General features: G+C 42.3%; 1 protein-coding gene across 1 annotated transcript; it reads left to right on the top strand.

Annotated features, from left to right (window-relative positions):
• Positions 1-476: 476 nt before the first annotated feature.
• rwdd3 (RWD domain containing 3) lies at positions 477-11,873 on the top strand. Its single transcript, XM_048539527.1, has 4 exons — positions 477-602; positions 4,252-4,736; positions 11,304-11,419; positions 11,533-11,873. The coding sequence occupies exons 1-4, from the start codon at positions 482-484 to the stop codon at positions 11,654-11,656; spliced, it is 846 nt and encodes a 281-aa protein (XP_048395484.1). The 5' UTR covers positions 477-481; the 3' UTR covers positions 11,657-11,873.
• Positions 11,874-17,212: the final 5,339 nt, after the last annotated feature.

Raw genomic sequence — 17,212 nt, 5'->3', positions numbered from 1 at the left:
CCCTCACTGTCATTCTCACATTGATGAGAGAATAAACATTGACCAGGACATTGGAAAATAGCTATTTCTTCTTTGAAGCCGTATTATTGCAGCACTGTTACATACGAAAGTTCATTTACAGTGCAAACAGAGATTCAATTTCACACCAGTAGCTGGGGTCTCAGCTGGAGCCCGATAGATTTAGCTGAGATTCTCCTGCCCTTCAGAGAACTTTGTGTAAATGTCCCAACATTTCAATGTAACAGCAATCTGAAAGGTATGTTACAATCTTACTGCCTTTCCCCCCACAAATAAGGTTGTCTTGTTGCTAAATCTGCTTTGCAAGCTTTTTTTAATAAAAAGATTAGGATTAGGGTTCCCCACAGTGCCTGATTCTTTCCCCGCCTCCCCCGGCCAGCCCCACCGCAGACAGCCGCTGTAGCTGCCCCGCCCCGCCGCCTGTCAGTGCCGGGAGCCCGGCCAGCGGAAGGGTGGGGGGGGGATGAAGCCTCCACCTCCGGAACTTGTTCCACGCCCCGTTTCAACCTTCATGGCCGCACAGGAGGAAGTGTCTGCTCTGGGCTCCATTTACAGCGGCGATTTCCAGCTGCTCTCGGAACCAGGTGAAGATTTGCAGCTCTTCGGGATCCGGCGGTTAAATTGCTGCAGCTCAGATTCTGCATCTCCTGATCCCTCAGTGAGATTCCGGGCGAACTCCTGAACCTCAGTGAGATTCCTGAGCCCAGAGACATAGACCCTGGATCTCCTGAACCCTCTGTGAGATTCCTGCTACACATAGACCCTGGATCTCCTGATCACTCAATTAGATTCCTGTTGCTCAGAGAAATAGAGCATGGATCTCCTGAACCCTCAGTGAGATTCCTGCAGCTGAGACAAAAAGACAGTGGATCTCTTGATCTCTCTCTGAATATCCAGCATTCCATGCACAGAGACCTTGAATCTCCTGCTCCCCCGTGAAACTCCTGTGTTTCTACAAGTCAGACATAGAATTATAGCAAAATAGACAAAGTGGCCTTTCAGTGTGCCATGTAGGTGCTGCTTTCGTCTAAGTGTGACTCTCCTAGTTACATACACTTGCCATTTTTTCTTTTAGACTCGTTATTTGTTTTTCTCTTGAGTTAATATGTTGGAGAGCCTGTGGGACTGCTCTCCTGAGGAATAAGAAGGCTAAGAGAAGATCTGCTGGAAAGTTTCAAAACTATGAGAGATCTGGAGACAGTAGATAGGAGGAAACTATTCCCACTCATAAAAGGATCAAGAATGAGAGGGCACAGTGTAAAAGTGATTAACAAATGTTGCAAAATGATATAATGAAAAGTCCTTTTCATGCAAGTGATTTGGGCCTGGAATGGATTGCCTGGCAATGTGGTGGAGGCAGTCAATTGAGGCATTTATGAGGGCATTAGATGCTTATTTGCATAGAAACAATTTGTAAAGAAATGAGAAAAATGTGGTGCTAAGTTATAATGTTCATTGGAGAGTCTGTTTGGACTCAGTGGAAGAGTTAACATTCCAGTGCAGTCTTCAGAGCAGTTCTGAGGAAAGGTCATTGGCCCTGAAATGTTAACTCCGAATTCTCTCCACAGACTTGCTGAGTTTTTCCAGCAACTTCCGTTTTTGTTTCTGATTTAAAGCATCTGCAGTTCTTTCAGTATTTGTTTTAACAATGGAATAATGACGCCCTTCTGTATCATAACAAGTCTGTGATTCAGAAAGTTATCAATTTTCTTTCCAGAGCCACAATTGAACCTGTTTCCAACACACTCTCAGCATCTTCCAGATCATAACCGCTCACGGAAAAATGTCTTTCCAAAGACTGCCATTGCTTCTTTTGCCATTCACCTCAAACCTGTGTCCTTTGGTTTTTTTCAATCCTACTGCTAAAGGATAAAATAAAGCAAAATTGTGAAAATGCTTGTCAATTTTCACAAGAATTCTGAACATTATCTGCAGGATTGCTGGCCCATTGCAGATCCATATGTTAGATTCCTCATCCAAAAAATAAGGAGGAAAGAACCTGCATTTATGTAGCGCCTTCCACCACCTCAGATCACCCAACTCTGGTGTTGGTGTTGGTGTTGCTTTAAGCATCTGTCATCTGCATAGTTAATTTGGTTATGATGTCGGTGGATTAGTGTCATGGGAGATTAATGGCATCACTGATGTAAGAGTATTAATCAAATTTTTGTGCCTTCTGGCCGGAATTATAACATTCAAGTCTATTTAGTATGAACCTTGGCTCAGTGACGACGCTCTCATCTTTGATTTATTAAGCTTTGAGGTCAATTCACCCTCCTCAGGCCAGAGCACAAGAGTTGAAAATGGCACCTCATTACGTTACTGTGGGAAGTGTTGCGTTGTTGTAGGCGCTGTCTTTCGAATAAGATGTTAAACTGAGCAGATGGTTGCTCTCTCAGATCGGCCTGATGACACTATTTGGAATTTTCTAGGAACCTTAGCAGCCAGTATCCCTCAGCCAGTTTGGCTCAGTGGTTAGCACTGCTGTGTCACAGAGCCAGCGACCTGGGTTTGATTCCCACCCTCAGGTAACTGTCTGTATGGAGTTTGCTTGTTCTCCCCATGTCTGTGTGGGCTTCCTCCACATACCAAAGATGTGTAGGTGAGGTGGATTGGCCATGCTAAATTGCCCATTGTGTTCAGGGATGTGTAGATTAGGTAGGGTATAGGGGGTGGGTCTGGGTGGGATGTTATGAGGGCCAATGTGGACCTGTTGGGCTGAGGGCCTATTTCCACAATGTAAGGTTTCTGTGATGATGCTGATGTCAGAGCATGAGGTAATATATCACATTGCTGTTACTGTGCATGCTTTGACAGCTGCATTTGCCTGCAAAACTATAGTGACTAAAACTAAATTCACTTCCTTGACGATATCCAGCGCCTCCTCCAGGGTCACAATGATGCCACCCATAAACTCGAGGAGCAGCACCTCCAACCCACTGGCCTCAAAGTGGACTTTACTAAATCTCCCCACCCCTGGCCTCATTCCCATGGCCAACCCTCTCTCTCATCCCCGCCTCCTCGATCTAACACAACCTGTCCATCTTCCTTCCTAACCCATCTGCTCCTCCTATCTCACTGACCAATCCCTGCCACGACCTACCTGCACTCACCTATCACCATCCCACCTACCTTCCCCAGCCCCATCCCTCCGAAGGGTCCCGACTCAAAACGTCAGCTTCCCTGCTCCTCTGGTGCTGCCTGGCCTGCTGTGTTCCTTCTGCTCCACGCTGTGATATCTCTGACGCCAGCATTGGTGGTTTTTACTATGTCCCTGACAATAAAACACTTCCGTGACCTATCCAAAGATAATGAAAAATGTTTTACAAAGGCATTTTAGTAGTTGCTGTTATATTTCAGCACATTTCAAGGGCAGCACAGTGGCTCAGTGGTTAGTACTGGTCAGCGAAAGGGAACTGGGGATCAGTTCCAGCCTTGGGCAACTGTCTGTATGGCTTTCCTCTGGTTGCTTCGGTTTCCTCCCTAAGTCCAAAGATGTGCAGGCCAGGTGGATTAGCATGGGGAAATGCAGGATTACGGGGATAGGATGGGTCTGGGGTGGGGGGATGCTTTTTGGAGTGTCAGCATGGACATGATGGGTCAGATGGCATGCTTCCACTGCATAGCAATTCTGTGATTCTGTTCTAAGATTTGTACAGATATTACAAATCTTGTTATTCTAATTTAGGATTTATTGAATCAGTGAGGCATCAACACTGGCACAAATCATTTGACAAACCAGCAAAAAAGTGATGTATTCATAAATATGTCAGGATGTTTGATCTTGTAGCTGTGAATTATCGAGGGTTTAGTGGTTCCAAGTTTCCTTTAGCTGCAGGTTGATCACCTTTGATCACTGGGTCTGTCTTTGTGCATTTGGCTATCCAGTCTGTTTACAACAGTGATCTAAAGGTATGTGTTTTTATCTGGATTTAGGATATGCTAAAAAATTTTTAAAAAGTTGAATTTATTTCTGCCTTGTCTTTTGTCAGAATTCTAAGATGGCAGGCTATCATTGTGTGTGTGATTGATTGCTAGGAAACTGTTGGCAATCCTTCAGCCAGTCCAATCGAGGAAGTAGCTGACCTGACAGAGTTTTTGCAAAGCAAGTTACTGTTTATTATACTGAGGATTCAGTGCTCACTTTAATTCACCAAACTATTGTGCGTTTGTAGAAATGTTACAATCTCCAATCCTAACTTTGCAATGTTGAATTTATCTGATGTGTTGCAGAATCCGAGGGGATTACTTTCCAAATCCATACCATCTGTGAACACCATGCAAAGAAAATCCAGTTAAAAGTCACTTTTCAGTTATCCCATGAGTATCCTGTGTGCCTTCCAGACATCTCCATCTGCTCAGATCAGCTCACCCGCAAGCAGTGTTGTGATTTGAAGCAAAGCTTGATGCGATATGCAGACACTCTTCTTGGCCAGCCTATGATTTATGAGTTGATGATGTGGCTCCAGCAGAACTTTAATGATGATGTTGACCATGGTTTTGTGGACAAGACCAGTGAGGGCGACAGTTCACAGCAGCATTGCAGAGCAGACAATACTGTGTGGATGGCACTTTTGCATTTAGATCACATGAGAGCCAAAGCAAAGTACATCAGAAGCATAGAGAAGTGGACCTCTGACCTTAGACTCACTGGAAGACTGATGTTCATGGGAAAACTCATATTAATCCTTTTACAGGGAGAGAGGAAAGATATCAAGGTAGTTACCATGCTTCTCAGAGTTGTGATTTCACTAATTTTTCAGGCTTTTTCAGTTTCAATAAGCTATGTTTTGTGTCTTTAATGTGATTTTTTTTGTGTTAATCTTCTGCCCCTGCTCTCCTGAAATTCTTGGCTTCTTGCTGCATTGCAGTTTTAGGTTGCATGCTTTGATAACATCCACTAGAGCCCATGATTCAACAGGAAGGTGTAAGACCAGAGGCATGGGAGCAGAAGTAAGCCATTCAGGCCATCAAATCTGCTCAGCCATTCAGTGAGATCATGGCTGATCTAATAATCCTTGATGTGGAGGTGTTGGTGTTGGACTGGGGTGGACAAGGTCAGAAATCACACGACACCAGGTTATAGTCCAACAGGTTTGTTTGAAAATACAAGCATTGATCATTTACTTATAAATTCTGCCTGATACCACCTCACTAACTTTTGAAGAAGGAGCAAGGCTTTGAAGGCTTGTATTTTCAAATAAATCTGTTGCACTATAACCTGTTGACATGTGATTTGTGACCTGACAATCCTTTAACTCCACTTCCTGGCATTTTCCCCATACAGCTTGATTCCCTTACTGAGTAAAGATATATCCATCTCAGCCTTGAATATACTTAATGACCCAGCATCTACAGCTTTTCTGTGGTAAAGACTTGCACAAGTTCACTACCCTTAGAGAAATGAAAATCGTTCTCATCTCTGTCTTAAATGGGTGACCTCTTACTCTGAGATTATCCTTTTTGGCCCTAGACACTCCCACAAGGAGAAATCACCTCTCCACATCTACTTGTCAAGCCTCCTAGAGTCTTGTATGTTTCGGTAAGGTCACCTGTCTTTCTTTTGAATTCCAGTAAGTATAGACTCAACTTATTTCACCACTTCTCACAAGAAAATCCCTTTGTACCTGGGATCAACCTTGTGAACCATTCTGGACTGCCTCCAATAAATCTTTCCTTAGATGAGGATTGGCTGTCTGACAGAAGGCAGAGAGTTGGGGTAAAAGGCTCTTTTTTGGAATGGCAACCGGTGACGAGTGGTGTCCCGCAGGGTCCAGTGTTGGGGCTGCAGCTGTTCACCTTATATATTAATGATCTGGATGAAGGGACTGGGGGCATTCTGGCGAAGTTTGCCGATGATACAAAGATAGGTGGACAGGCAGGTAGTACTGAGAAAGTGGGGAAGCTGCAGAAAGATTGAGACAGTTTAGGAGAGTGGTCCAGGAAATGGCTGATGAAATTGAATGTGAGTAAATATGAGGTGTTGCACTTTGGAAAAAAAATACAGACATGGACTATTTTCTAAATGGTGAGAAAATTCGTAAAGCAGAAGTATAAAGGGATCTGGGAGTGTCGGTCCAGGATTCTCTAAAGGTTAACTTGCAGGTAGAGTCCGTGATTAAGAAAGCGAATGTAATGTTGCCGTTTACCTCAAGAGGGTTGGAATATAAAAGCAGCGATGTGCTTCTGAGGCTTTATAAGGCTCTAGTTAGGCCCCACTTAGAATACTGTGTCCAATTTTGGGCCCCACACCTCAGGAAGGACATACTAGTCCTGGGGCGTGTCCAGCGGAATTTCACACGGATGATCCCTGGAATGGTAGGTTTAACATATGATGAATGGCTAAGGATCCTGGGATTGCATTCATTAGAGTTTAGAAGGTTGAGGGGAGATCTAATAGAAACTTACAAGATAATGTATGGCTTCGAAGGGGTGGATGCTAGGAAGTTGTTTCCATTAGGCAGGGAGACTAGGACTAAAATTAGAGGGGGTAAATTTAAAACAGAAATGAGACGACATTTCTTCAGCCACAGAGTTGTGGGCTTGTGGAATTCATTGCCACAGAGTGCAGTGGAGGCAGGGACGTTGGATGCCTTCAAGGCAGAAATCGACAAATTCTTGATCTCTAAAGGAATCAAGGGCTACAGGGAGAGTGCAGGGAAGTGGTGTTCAAATGCTCATTAGCCATGATTTAAATGGCGGAGTGGACTTGATGGGCCGAATGGCCTTACTTCCACTCCTATGTCTTAAGGTCTTATAACAGGACCAAAATTTGGTATTCTAGGTGTTAGCTGACTCATGCCTTGTACAGTTTTACAAGACTTTTCTGCTATTGTGCTTCATCCCCTTTGAAATGAGGGCCAACATTGCATTTGCTCTCCCTGTTTCATGCTGAACTTGAATGTTAGCTTTTTGAGATCATGCATGAGGACCCCAAATGCCTCTGTTCGACAGCTATCTGCAGTCTTCCTTCATTTTTGTAATATTTAGCTCCTCTATTCTCCCTGAAATGTGCACACTTTCCCACATTATACTTCAGCCTGTCAATTTTTTGTCCAACTCATGTAATCTATTTCTATCCCACTTCAGGTTCTTTGTGTCTCCTTACTGCTTGCTTTTCCATCTGTTGTGGTATCATCTGCAAACTTGGTTGTGGTACATTCACTTCCATCATTCAAGTCAGTAATATAAGTTGTAAATAATTGTGGCCTTTGTGTTGATCCCTGTGACACTCCACAGGTTACAGGTTGCCATCCTCAAAATAATTGCTCGTTATCTAATGTCTCTGGCCTTTTATTAATTAGAAAAATGTTAATACACTGTTCCCAACACTTTTTATCGTATTAAGTAGCGCTGTACAATGCTTTCTGAAAGTATTTTGGAAATCCAAATAGGCTAGATTTACTGGTTTCCCTACATCAATCCTGCTTACTAATACATCAAAGAATTCTAATAAATTTGTCACTCATAATTTTCTGTTTCTGAAGTGAGGCTGACCCCTTGATTATGTTCTGTATTTCAAAATGCTTTGCTAGCTATTGTTTATAATAGTCACTAATATTTTCCTAAAGACAGACGCTGAGCTAGCTGACCTATAGTTGCTTGTTTTTGCCTCCCTTTTGGAATAGCAGTGTCACATTTGCAGTATTCTAATCTCTGTGATTTTACAGAATCTAACAAGTCACTGAAAATCACTGCCAGTGCATCTACTATCTATACAGTTAGTTCCTTTGATCTCCTGAGATGCAACCCACCAGCTCCAGGGAACGAATATTCCCTCTGCACAGTGTGACTGTGTTTGCAGCCATTCCAAGGTTCCACGCACAGCGAATCAGCGTTGGCATGCCGATCTCGGCATTGAATCCCAGTTCTGGAATTTGCAGCTGTGCACGGATCTGGGAGGCCTGTGCAGCCAAAAGGAAAACTGTTGGCTTTAGCCCCAATTGTCTCCCTAATATTTTTTTCTCTAATGATAGTTATTGTATTTATTTCCTGCCTGATGTTTTCCCTTTGAATATTTAGTGTTTTGGAAAGCTCCAAGGGTCTAACAAGAAGACTTATTCAACTGTTGTGCTGTTTCCTGATTCTCTTTTATTATCTTCCCAGCCACATTCTCTAGGGGCCAATGTTCACTTTGGTCTCCCATTTCCGTTTTAGATATTTAAATAGATTTTGTACATTTTCTATTAATTGCTAGTTTACTCTCCTAGTTTATTTTAACTTTCTTTATTATTTCTGTGATCGTCTCTTGCTGTTTTTAAAAAAAATTTCTCAATCCTTTATGCTGCTACTACTCTCTTCTACATTTTATGCGTTTTCTTTCAATTTAATACTATCTATAAGTTCCTTGGTTTACAGTGGTTGTTTATTCCCTTCTTAGAATTCTTCCTCACTACACTATATCACAAATTATTAAACGGTTTTCTTAAATACTACCTTTGTTTATCAGCTGTCTTTGCTGTTAAAATCCTTTCCCAGACTGATGCAGCCAAGTCTGCTCTCAATCTTCGGAGACTACCTGTATTTATGTTTAGCACCTTTGTTTTCGATCCAAGTTTCTCACTCTCAAACTTGATGCTCTATTCTATCATACTATAATCGTAGTTTTCTAGACCATCTCCTTACTCTGAAATGATTTATTAAGCTTGCCTTTTGACATGTTTGCTGATCCAAAACAGCCTGATCCCTGCTTATTCACAACATATTGTACTAGAAGATTGTACTGAATAATCTTCCTTGTGGCTCCCTCTGCCAATTTGATTTTCCCAATCTACCTGAAGATTAAGGTCATACATAATTAATGTTTTTTTTTAATACATGTCCTCATTATCTCCTGATTTATTCTCTGTCCTCCAGTTTGCTACTGTTAGGGGGCCTGGAGACCAGTGTTCCCTCAAATTTTCTTAACTGAGCGCAGGGACCTCTGAGCCACAATGCATGGCAGTGGCTTCCAAAATTAGTCTCCGATTTCTGTGGGCAGAACATTGGAGCAATGCAGCTTAGAGGGAACGTTGCTATAAACTACTTCCACCAGTGCCTTCTTCACTTTGTTTTTCTTACATCCATGCATCAATATTCCATGTCTTTCAATCCAAGATCATCTCTTCATGTCATACTCATTCCATACTGTACTAACAAAGCAGTTTGAGCACCCTTTCCTTCTGGCCTGCCATTTCAAACAAAAAAGTGTGACCCCTGAAAGATCAGTTCCCAGATTTGATCACCTCTTAAAGAAGCATCTGTAATGCCCATAAGATCATATCCATTAACCTCTACTTCAGCCATTATTTCATTTATTTTATCCTGAATACTACATTTAAGTAAAGAACCTTTAACATGGTCCTTTTACAACTTTTTCCTTCTTTGATTCTACTGATAAATAAAACATTATTTACGTTTGTGCACTCTGTCCTTTTTAGTTACTTGAACAAGTGCCCTGCTTCACTGCCATAATCTTTTGCTTTCTCAGTCTACAAATCCCCTCTTTAGAACTCTCCCGTCCGTCTCTGTTTAGTTTAAAGCTTTCCATGTAGCCCCAGTTATGTGATCCGCCAGCACACTGGTCCTATCACAAACTTAAGTGAAGCCCATGCCATCAGAATAGTTCCCTTCTATTCCAGTACTGGTGCCAGTGTCCTATGATTTGAAATCATTTCCACCTACATCAACCTTTGAACCATGTATTGAATTTCTTGACTTTATTTACCATATGCCAGTTTGCCTGTGGCTCAGTTAGTTATCCTGAGATCATTACCTTGGAGGTACTCCTTTTTAGCTTGGCTCGTAACTGTTCAAAGTCTTTCAGAACCAACTTCTAGTGCTCTTTATGTCATTGGTATCAATGTGGATGACAACAGCTGGATCCTTCCCCTCCCTCTCCAAGCTCCTCTCCAGCCCTGAGAAGTTGTCCTGAACCATGGCTCTGGGCAGGCAATACAGTCTCCAGAACTAAGTCTTACAGTGATCATGAGTAGCATCTATCTCCCTAATTATGCTGTCGGCTACAACTATCATGTCCCAGTTTCCTCCCCCAACACTGACTAACCTCCCGTACCAAGACTGTACGGTCAGTTTGTTCATTCTTCCCACTCTCATTCACTCAGCTTGCAAGAACCTGGTAACTGCTGGATGTTTATAGATGCTGAGGCTCCTCACAAGCTACTCCTCAAGTCCCCATAGGTACCTCACAATCAGTCACAGCCTTTTGCCGCTGATTACAGCCCAAATGTCACTTACCAGAGCTGAGGAGTATGTGACCACCTGCTGAGCAATGAGTCCAGGCACCTTTCCCATTCCCTGCAGTGATGTAATGTGGGAAGCTCAGATCCAAAGTTGCTTTAGTACAAGCTTGTGGGAGCTGAGTCTGATCCTTGGCATCCCTTACAAATGTAGACAAACAGGTACAGCAAACTTTGTCTTAACTAGTACTTTATAAATCAACACTCTTGATAAACCAGCAAAATATTATATCCCTCAAATCCCATGAAGTTTGCTGTATTAGACTGTCCAATTATGGGAGTTTTTGAATTGATTTACCTCGGTGTAAATATACTTTCGTTTAATTGAAATATCAACAGTTAATTCAATTTCTCCTCAAATACCGCAATCTCCACAATGTCCAATCTGTCAGTTGAGGTTGTGAGTGAGAGGGCTGTCTGCTGATAAGTTTTAGTTAAGGCAAAGTTGCATTGTTATTTAAGTGATTTATTCTGTAACTAAAGTGGGACAGTGATGTGTGTACTCCCCGCATCACTTTTCTATTTCTTAGTGTGTGTTTTTATATTGATTTTGTGAATCTCTTGGTAATCTGGATTATTTGATTAATCGGCACATTCCTGGTCCCATAGTGCTGCATAACAAAAGGTTTACAGTACTTTAAGAAGATTGACTTGACGTGATTAGTGCAAGGGTGCCTGATATTCCCTCTGCAGCTGACATCAGCTCACGTGAAACAGATCAGGGATCAAGTTGGAGACCTCCCTGCATCTGTAAGGTTAAGTTATGCACCCTGGTTAAAATTGCTGAATTATTAGAAGGCTTGCATTATGTTTCTCTGTAAAGATTTCTCGATTTGGTGGCCGATAGAGATGAGCAGACACTATAAAGATTGGCTGAAAATTGTAGACGTAGCTCTATATGACCTGCTTTTTCAGTTAAAAATGATGTGGTGGAAGCCATGAGTTGGGAAAATGCACCACAGTCCAGCTGTTTTTTAAATTGAATTGCTCCAAAATCATCAGCTTTGTATGCTTAACTTGTGTGTCCTTTTGATCTTAAAATGGAAGGACTATCTAGTCCTCCAGAAAACTGCGAAGGTGGATGTGGACTCCAGTGGAAAGAGATGCAAAGAAAAGATGATAAGTGTTCTCTGTGAAGAAAAGCTTCAAGCAGGGCAGCTAAGGTAAAACTCAGCAAATAGACATTGCATTACAGCATGTCAGAGTAGATTAATTGTTTCATTCTGAATATTGGATGAAAAGTACTGATTTTAATAAAAAAAAATTTCCCTTTCAGGCTTACAAGCTTTGCTGTGAATGAGTTTACATCAGGGGCTGAGTTGCATCAAGAATTTGAAGTGTTGGGCTTGTCAGGCTTGTATGACAAGTTTGTAAGATTTTCAAAGATTTCTGCAACCTGACTTGATAGACGAGCATGAAAGCACACTGCTGTGACTTTGTGAGGCAAAGAGAATTTCAATATGACTTAGTCTCACTGAAAGCAACCAATATTTCATTAATGTTTGACAACCATTCAAACCCATGAAATATGGGCAGGTAAATCTTTGTAAGTAATATTAAAAAAAATTGTCGAATGCCACTTTGTTTGAATTTATTAATAAAATGATTGCATTTAAATGTGTACTTTTTACAGCTATTTGTAACACACATTGAATTGATATTCGGAAATGTTAAGTTTTAAGACGGCAGTTTGGTCAATTATTAAACTGTCCCTATTCAGATAGGCAGGTATGTTTGACAATTCAGGAAAATGTTTGATAGAAACATAGCAGCAGGAGTAGGCCATTCAGCCATTGAGCCTGCTCCACCATTCAGCTGCGTAGTGATTGGTCATCTACCTTAATATCACTTGCCCGCACTATCCCCTAATCCCTTGACGTCTTTACTATCTATAAATCTATTGATAGCTGTCTTAAAATGTTCAATGATTGAGCTTCCACAGCCTTCTGATGTGGAGATTTTCAAAGATTTAATACTTTCTGACTGAAGAAATTCCTCCTCATCTCAGTTTTACGCTGACATTGTGTTATATTAGATTTTTGTACTGTAGTATTTTCAAGCTAGGAAGTGAAAATCAATTCAATCTGGTGTTGCTGGTATTGTCTGTACAGGAAAGAGGCCATCTTTGGGGAGTCGGGGGTGAGTTACTTCAGAACACCCTGCTCATCTAGCCCACTGTATTTAATGGCTTGTCCAGTACAGCTCCTGATCAATGGTAACCCCCAAGATATTGATGGTGGGAGAGTTGGTGATGGCGATGTCACTCAATGGGAGATAGCAAGATAACGTTTTGTGGAGACTGTTAATGATGCTGACCATCACTTTACTGATAATTGAGAGTAGGTTGGCAGAGTAGGAATTGGCTAGGTTTGACTCATCTTGCTTTTTGTGGACAGGACATTCCTGGACAGTTTCTCACATTGCTAGGTGGATGCCAGTGCTGTACGTGTACTTGAACAGTGCTTAGGTTAGGTGCATAGTCACCTCTGGAGCTTCAGTAGTTTTGCTGGGATGCTGTTAGCACCCATACACTTTACAGTATCTACTGCATTTTGTGTGTGTGTGTGTGTGTGTGTGTGTGTGTGTGTGTGTGTGTGTGTGTGTGTGTCAGTGGTAGATCACAGGGTAATTTCCATAGTTAGCTGGGAGTTACAGCAGCTTTAATTCGCAAATCTTTCTTGGTAACTCACATTGTTGAGATGGACCAGTCTATATCATACAGAAATAAGAGAGAACAAAATGTGGAGCTGGATGAACACAGCAGGCCAAGCACTGAAAGACCAAGGAGATGTTGTTCTGAAACCCACAGAACTTGTCTGCAGTCTTGTAGTTGTGACATTTTGTTGTCTTGTCAAGACTAGTTTGACAAGAATGAGCAGGAGATACAGGATCTCCTGGACTGCAAACACAAGGTGTTTCCTGAACTGGCAACTCTACCGAAATGCAAGGGAGAAGAAACAGACTGGCCACTGGAGGCTGAGATGCGACAAGAAACCCATGACCTAAAGAATTGATGGTGAATAGAAGCACCACAGGAAACTCAGCAACTCACGAATAACCATGATATGTGAGGCTTTTTCAGTGTAGTCAAAGCTATCTGCAGTGCCGAGCACCCAGAGACCTGCTACAGTGAGAGCTAAAAATGAACAGTCGCTCATTAAAGGCAGAGAAGTAGTCGACGCTTACTGGAGAGAGCACTATGAGATATTACCTTTGATACAAATGCTCTTGACACCATCCTGCAATGTCAGTCACCATCTCTGCCTACCTCTATCCCACCAGGAAGTGGAAAAAGCCATCCAAAAGCTGTAAACCACCAAAGACTCTGGTGCAGTTAGAATCTCGCTGAAGGACAAAGTTATAGTGAAGAGGCAGTCTTGACATGAATCCATGACCTCATTCCCCCTTGTCTAGATGGAGGAGAGCATGCTAGGAGACCTCTGGTACACAATTGTCACCAGCTTCAAGAACGAGACAGGTCTGACTGTGGAACTTATACAGGGAAGGTCATTGTGAGAATCCTCCTCAATCTCCTCTCCCCAGTTGCTGGATAACCGCTCCTTGAATCTCAATGCAACTTCTGCCCACCCAAGAGGCACAGTGGACAAAGCCAAGGAAAATTCAGGGACTAGCACTAACTTCTGTACGTGGCCTTCTTTGATCTCACAAAAGTTTTTATCAGCCATGAGGTATTGTAGAATATCCTCACATTCGACTGCCCACAGAAATTTGTCACCATTCTGCCTGCTTCATGATAACATGCAAACTGTGATCCTCACAAATGGTTTCTAACAGACCCATTTCGAGTGCAGGTAGGGCTGTGTCATTGCACAAATTCTTTTCTCCATTTTTCTTGCCACAACACTCCACCCCATCTCCATGAAGTTTCCTGCCAGAGTGGAATTAACCTGTAGGATGTGGGAAATGGTTCAACCTTTTCCTCTAGGCCAGAACCAAGGCTACCCAAATTTTATGTCAATGAGCTGCAGAATGCAGATGTCACCTGCACGTACACAGCCTTGAGAAGCCAAGCTACAAACCATCATAGCATTCACTGAGGTGTATGAGAGAATAGGCCTCAGACTAGGCTTTCAGAAAACAGAGGTTCTCTACCAACCTGCTCCTGTCACACAAAACCGCACTCCTCCCAGCAATCAAAATCCTCAGCAAGCCCCTGGACAATGTGGATCTTTCCCCATACCTTGAGAGTCTTCTCTCGCTGAGAGCAGACATTGAAATCAGTGTTGGATTTCACTGTCAATGTGCCAGTGCAGCCTTCAGATGTCTGAAGAGCAGAGTGCGGAAACTCTGAGACCTCAAACCCAGCAAGAAGCTCAGAGCAGCTGTGGTTCTCCCCCCTCCTGATTAGAAATATGGACCATGAACAGCAGACACCTCAAATCCCTGGAAGGTTAACCCCAACACAGCCTTTGTAAACTCCTGCAAATCCACTGGCAGGGTGTACTGACCTGAGCATCCTCTGCCAGGCCAATATCCCCCATATTGAGGCACTTGTTATACACCACTAGATGCAATGAGCAGGTCCATTGCCCACATGCCGAACACAGGACTTTCAAAATAACTGCTGTCCTCCAAGCTCCACCTGGTAAGCGATCACTAGGAAGGCAGAAGAAATGGTAGAAGGATACTCTGAAAGCCTCCCCACGCATATGAAAAATCCTCTTTGACAATTTCTTATCCTAGAATGCTCAAACTAGAGAAGAAACATCTGTGAAGGCGCCAACCATTTTGAGTGTCATAGAGTGGAGCACATGGAGGCCGTGCCCAATCCAAAGGGTCCCACTCACCCACCTCATCAAACACCACCTGCCCCACCTGCAGCAGACTCTTTGCCCCAGGATTAGACTATATAGCCACCTCAAAACATGACCTCCGTGTGGAAGCAAGTCAACTCCAACTTTGAGGGACTGCCAAAGAAGAAGAACAGATCTTGATTCTTGAAACTTTCTTAGATAATCAACATTATTGAGATGGACCGGCCCTTAATATTTGGAATGACCAAACTGATGTTCTGAAGCCCCCAGAAGTTGATTTTAACCTTGTGGTCATGTCATCTTGTGGTCTGGCCAGAAAGAAGCATATGTGTGCTTAGTGTGCAGTCTTTTCTCCTTTGCTATGTAGTTTGGTGAAAAGTCTGATATAATGGCTATGTCCTGGGAGTTTTTATCTCTCTCAGAAAGCCTCAGCTTTATTTCTGGCATTTTAAGAACATTCTCTTCAATCAAGCTGGCACTGCAGACAGTATTTTTTCATGTTGCTCTCAAGTGATATGCAGTTAGTTTCTTCTTTGACTCTCCAATAATATGTGATAATGGAATTTTCTGTACACTTCACAATTGACAACAACAACTTTAACTGCAGTCGGGCACTCGAAACCTCATCTATTCCCACGACTAGTTAGTGCATGATCATTTCTTCTTTGGGCATATCTTGTCTGCACTCAGTTTTGTGTTGATCTGTAAAGGTCTGTTCTGAATGTTTCTGCACGGCAGTTTTATGAAATTTGGTCCTGGTGGAAATTACATTTCTCTGGATGGTGAAATGTCCATCTAATTTTCCTATTACAGTTGTTGTGCTTTTCACTTTCATTATCTGTCAAGTTGAATGATGTGAGTACATATTTGCTGCTTTAACTGTCTTCCCCTAAATCATGTTTATCTAATTCCCAGTCTTAGAATCAGTCCTGATTCAATATGATCCCCAACTTTTTTTTGCAGCTTGGCCATTCATCAAGCTTGGGGAAAAATATAATCTTTTGCTGAAGGGAAAGGGAATAAAATTTTGATGTTCGCAGTGTAGGAAGTGGCCATTTTGGCTATAACATCTTTGCCAGTTCTTTGCAAGTACATTCCATAATTAATTTCACTGTGGCTCTCACTCCAAAGTCCCATAAATTTCTCCACTTCAGTTATTTGCCTAATTTCCCTAAAGAAATATGCAGTGGCCTGTGCCCCAATCACAGGTGCTGCATGTGATAAAATGTTCCATACTTCAACAATTCCATGTGAAGTCCTTTCTCACTACCTCTGTCTCTGGACTGACCTATCCCCTCCCTATCTCCCCACCTACACTCACCTTTACTGGCTCCATCTCCTGTTTTGACCTGTCTGTCTCCTCTCCATCTATCTTCTCCTCTATCCATCTTCTATCCACCTCCCCCTCTCCCCCTATTTATTTCAGAACCCCCTTCACCTCCCCCATTTCTGAAGAAGGCTCTAGGCCTGAAACGTCAGCCTTCCTGCTCCTCTGATGCTGCTTGGCCTGCTGTGTTCATCCAGTTCCATACCTTGTCATTTCAGATTCTCCAGCATCTGCAGTTCCTACTATCTCTGACTCTAATCACTGGTTGCTTAACCAGAGGAATTATTCTTTTTTTTTCTAATCAAAATCTTTCCTCGTTTTGAGGATATTTGAAAGAGAGAAATGCCCTGATAGAAGGACCATCAGGATTACTTACGTGAAAATTGAGCACTGATGCCTTGTGATGGCACATGCAGTTAAATGTGAAAATCAGAAATTTTTGAAGTTTTTGCCTGTTCAAAAACTAGACTATACTTAGTATCTCATCAATCGATGCTCCACTCAAACATGTTCCATAACCTGAAGTTATTACTGATCTCCACCAGGCATCCAGTAAACTCACCAGGAAATGTTATGGTCTTGTTCATTCTGGTTGAAGTACAGTTTTAAATCAGTCTCTGTTGTGATAGATGGGAGATTTCTGTGACGGGATGAGTACCTCTGATCCATTGCCCAGCCTCTGACTCCAGTTTTAAACATTGGTAAGATTCATTACTGTCTCAAAGTTTTCAGCTCTCCCTTCTGTCTCCTCGCAGATGTAATGCACCTCAGTAGACATACTCTGGAACTTCTCCTGAGCTTCTGGGCTAAATGAATTGAAGGTATTATCGGCTTTAAGTAAAAACCGAAAGAAC

Source organism: Stegostoma tigrinum, chromosome 8 (genome assembly GCF_030684315.1).
Source record: "Stegostoma tigrinum isolate sSteTig4 chromosome 8, sSteTig4.hap1, whole genome shotgun sequence".
NCBI classification, from domain to species: domain Eukaryota; kingdom Metazoa; phylum Chordata; class Chondrichthyes; order Orectolobiformes; family Stegostomatidae; genus Stegostoma; species Stegostoma tigrinum.
This window is presented reverse-complemented; position numbering and strand designations above follow the sequence as displayed.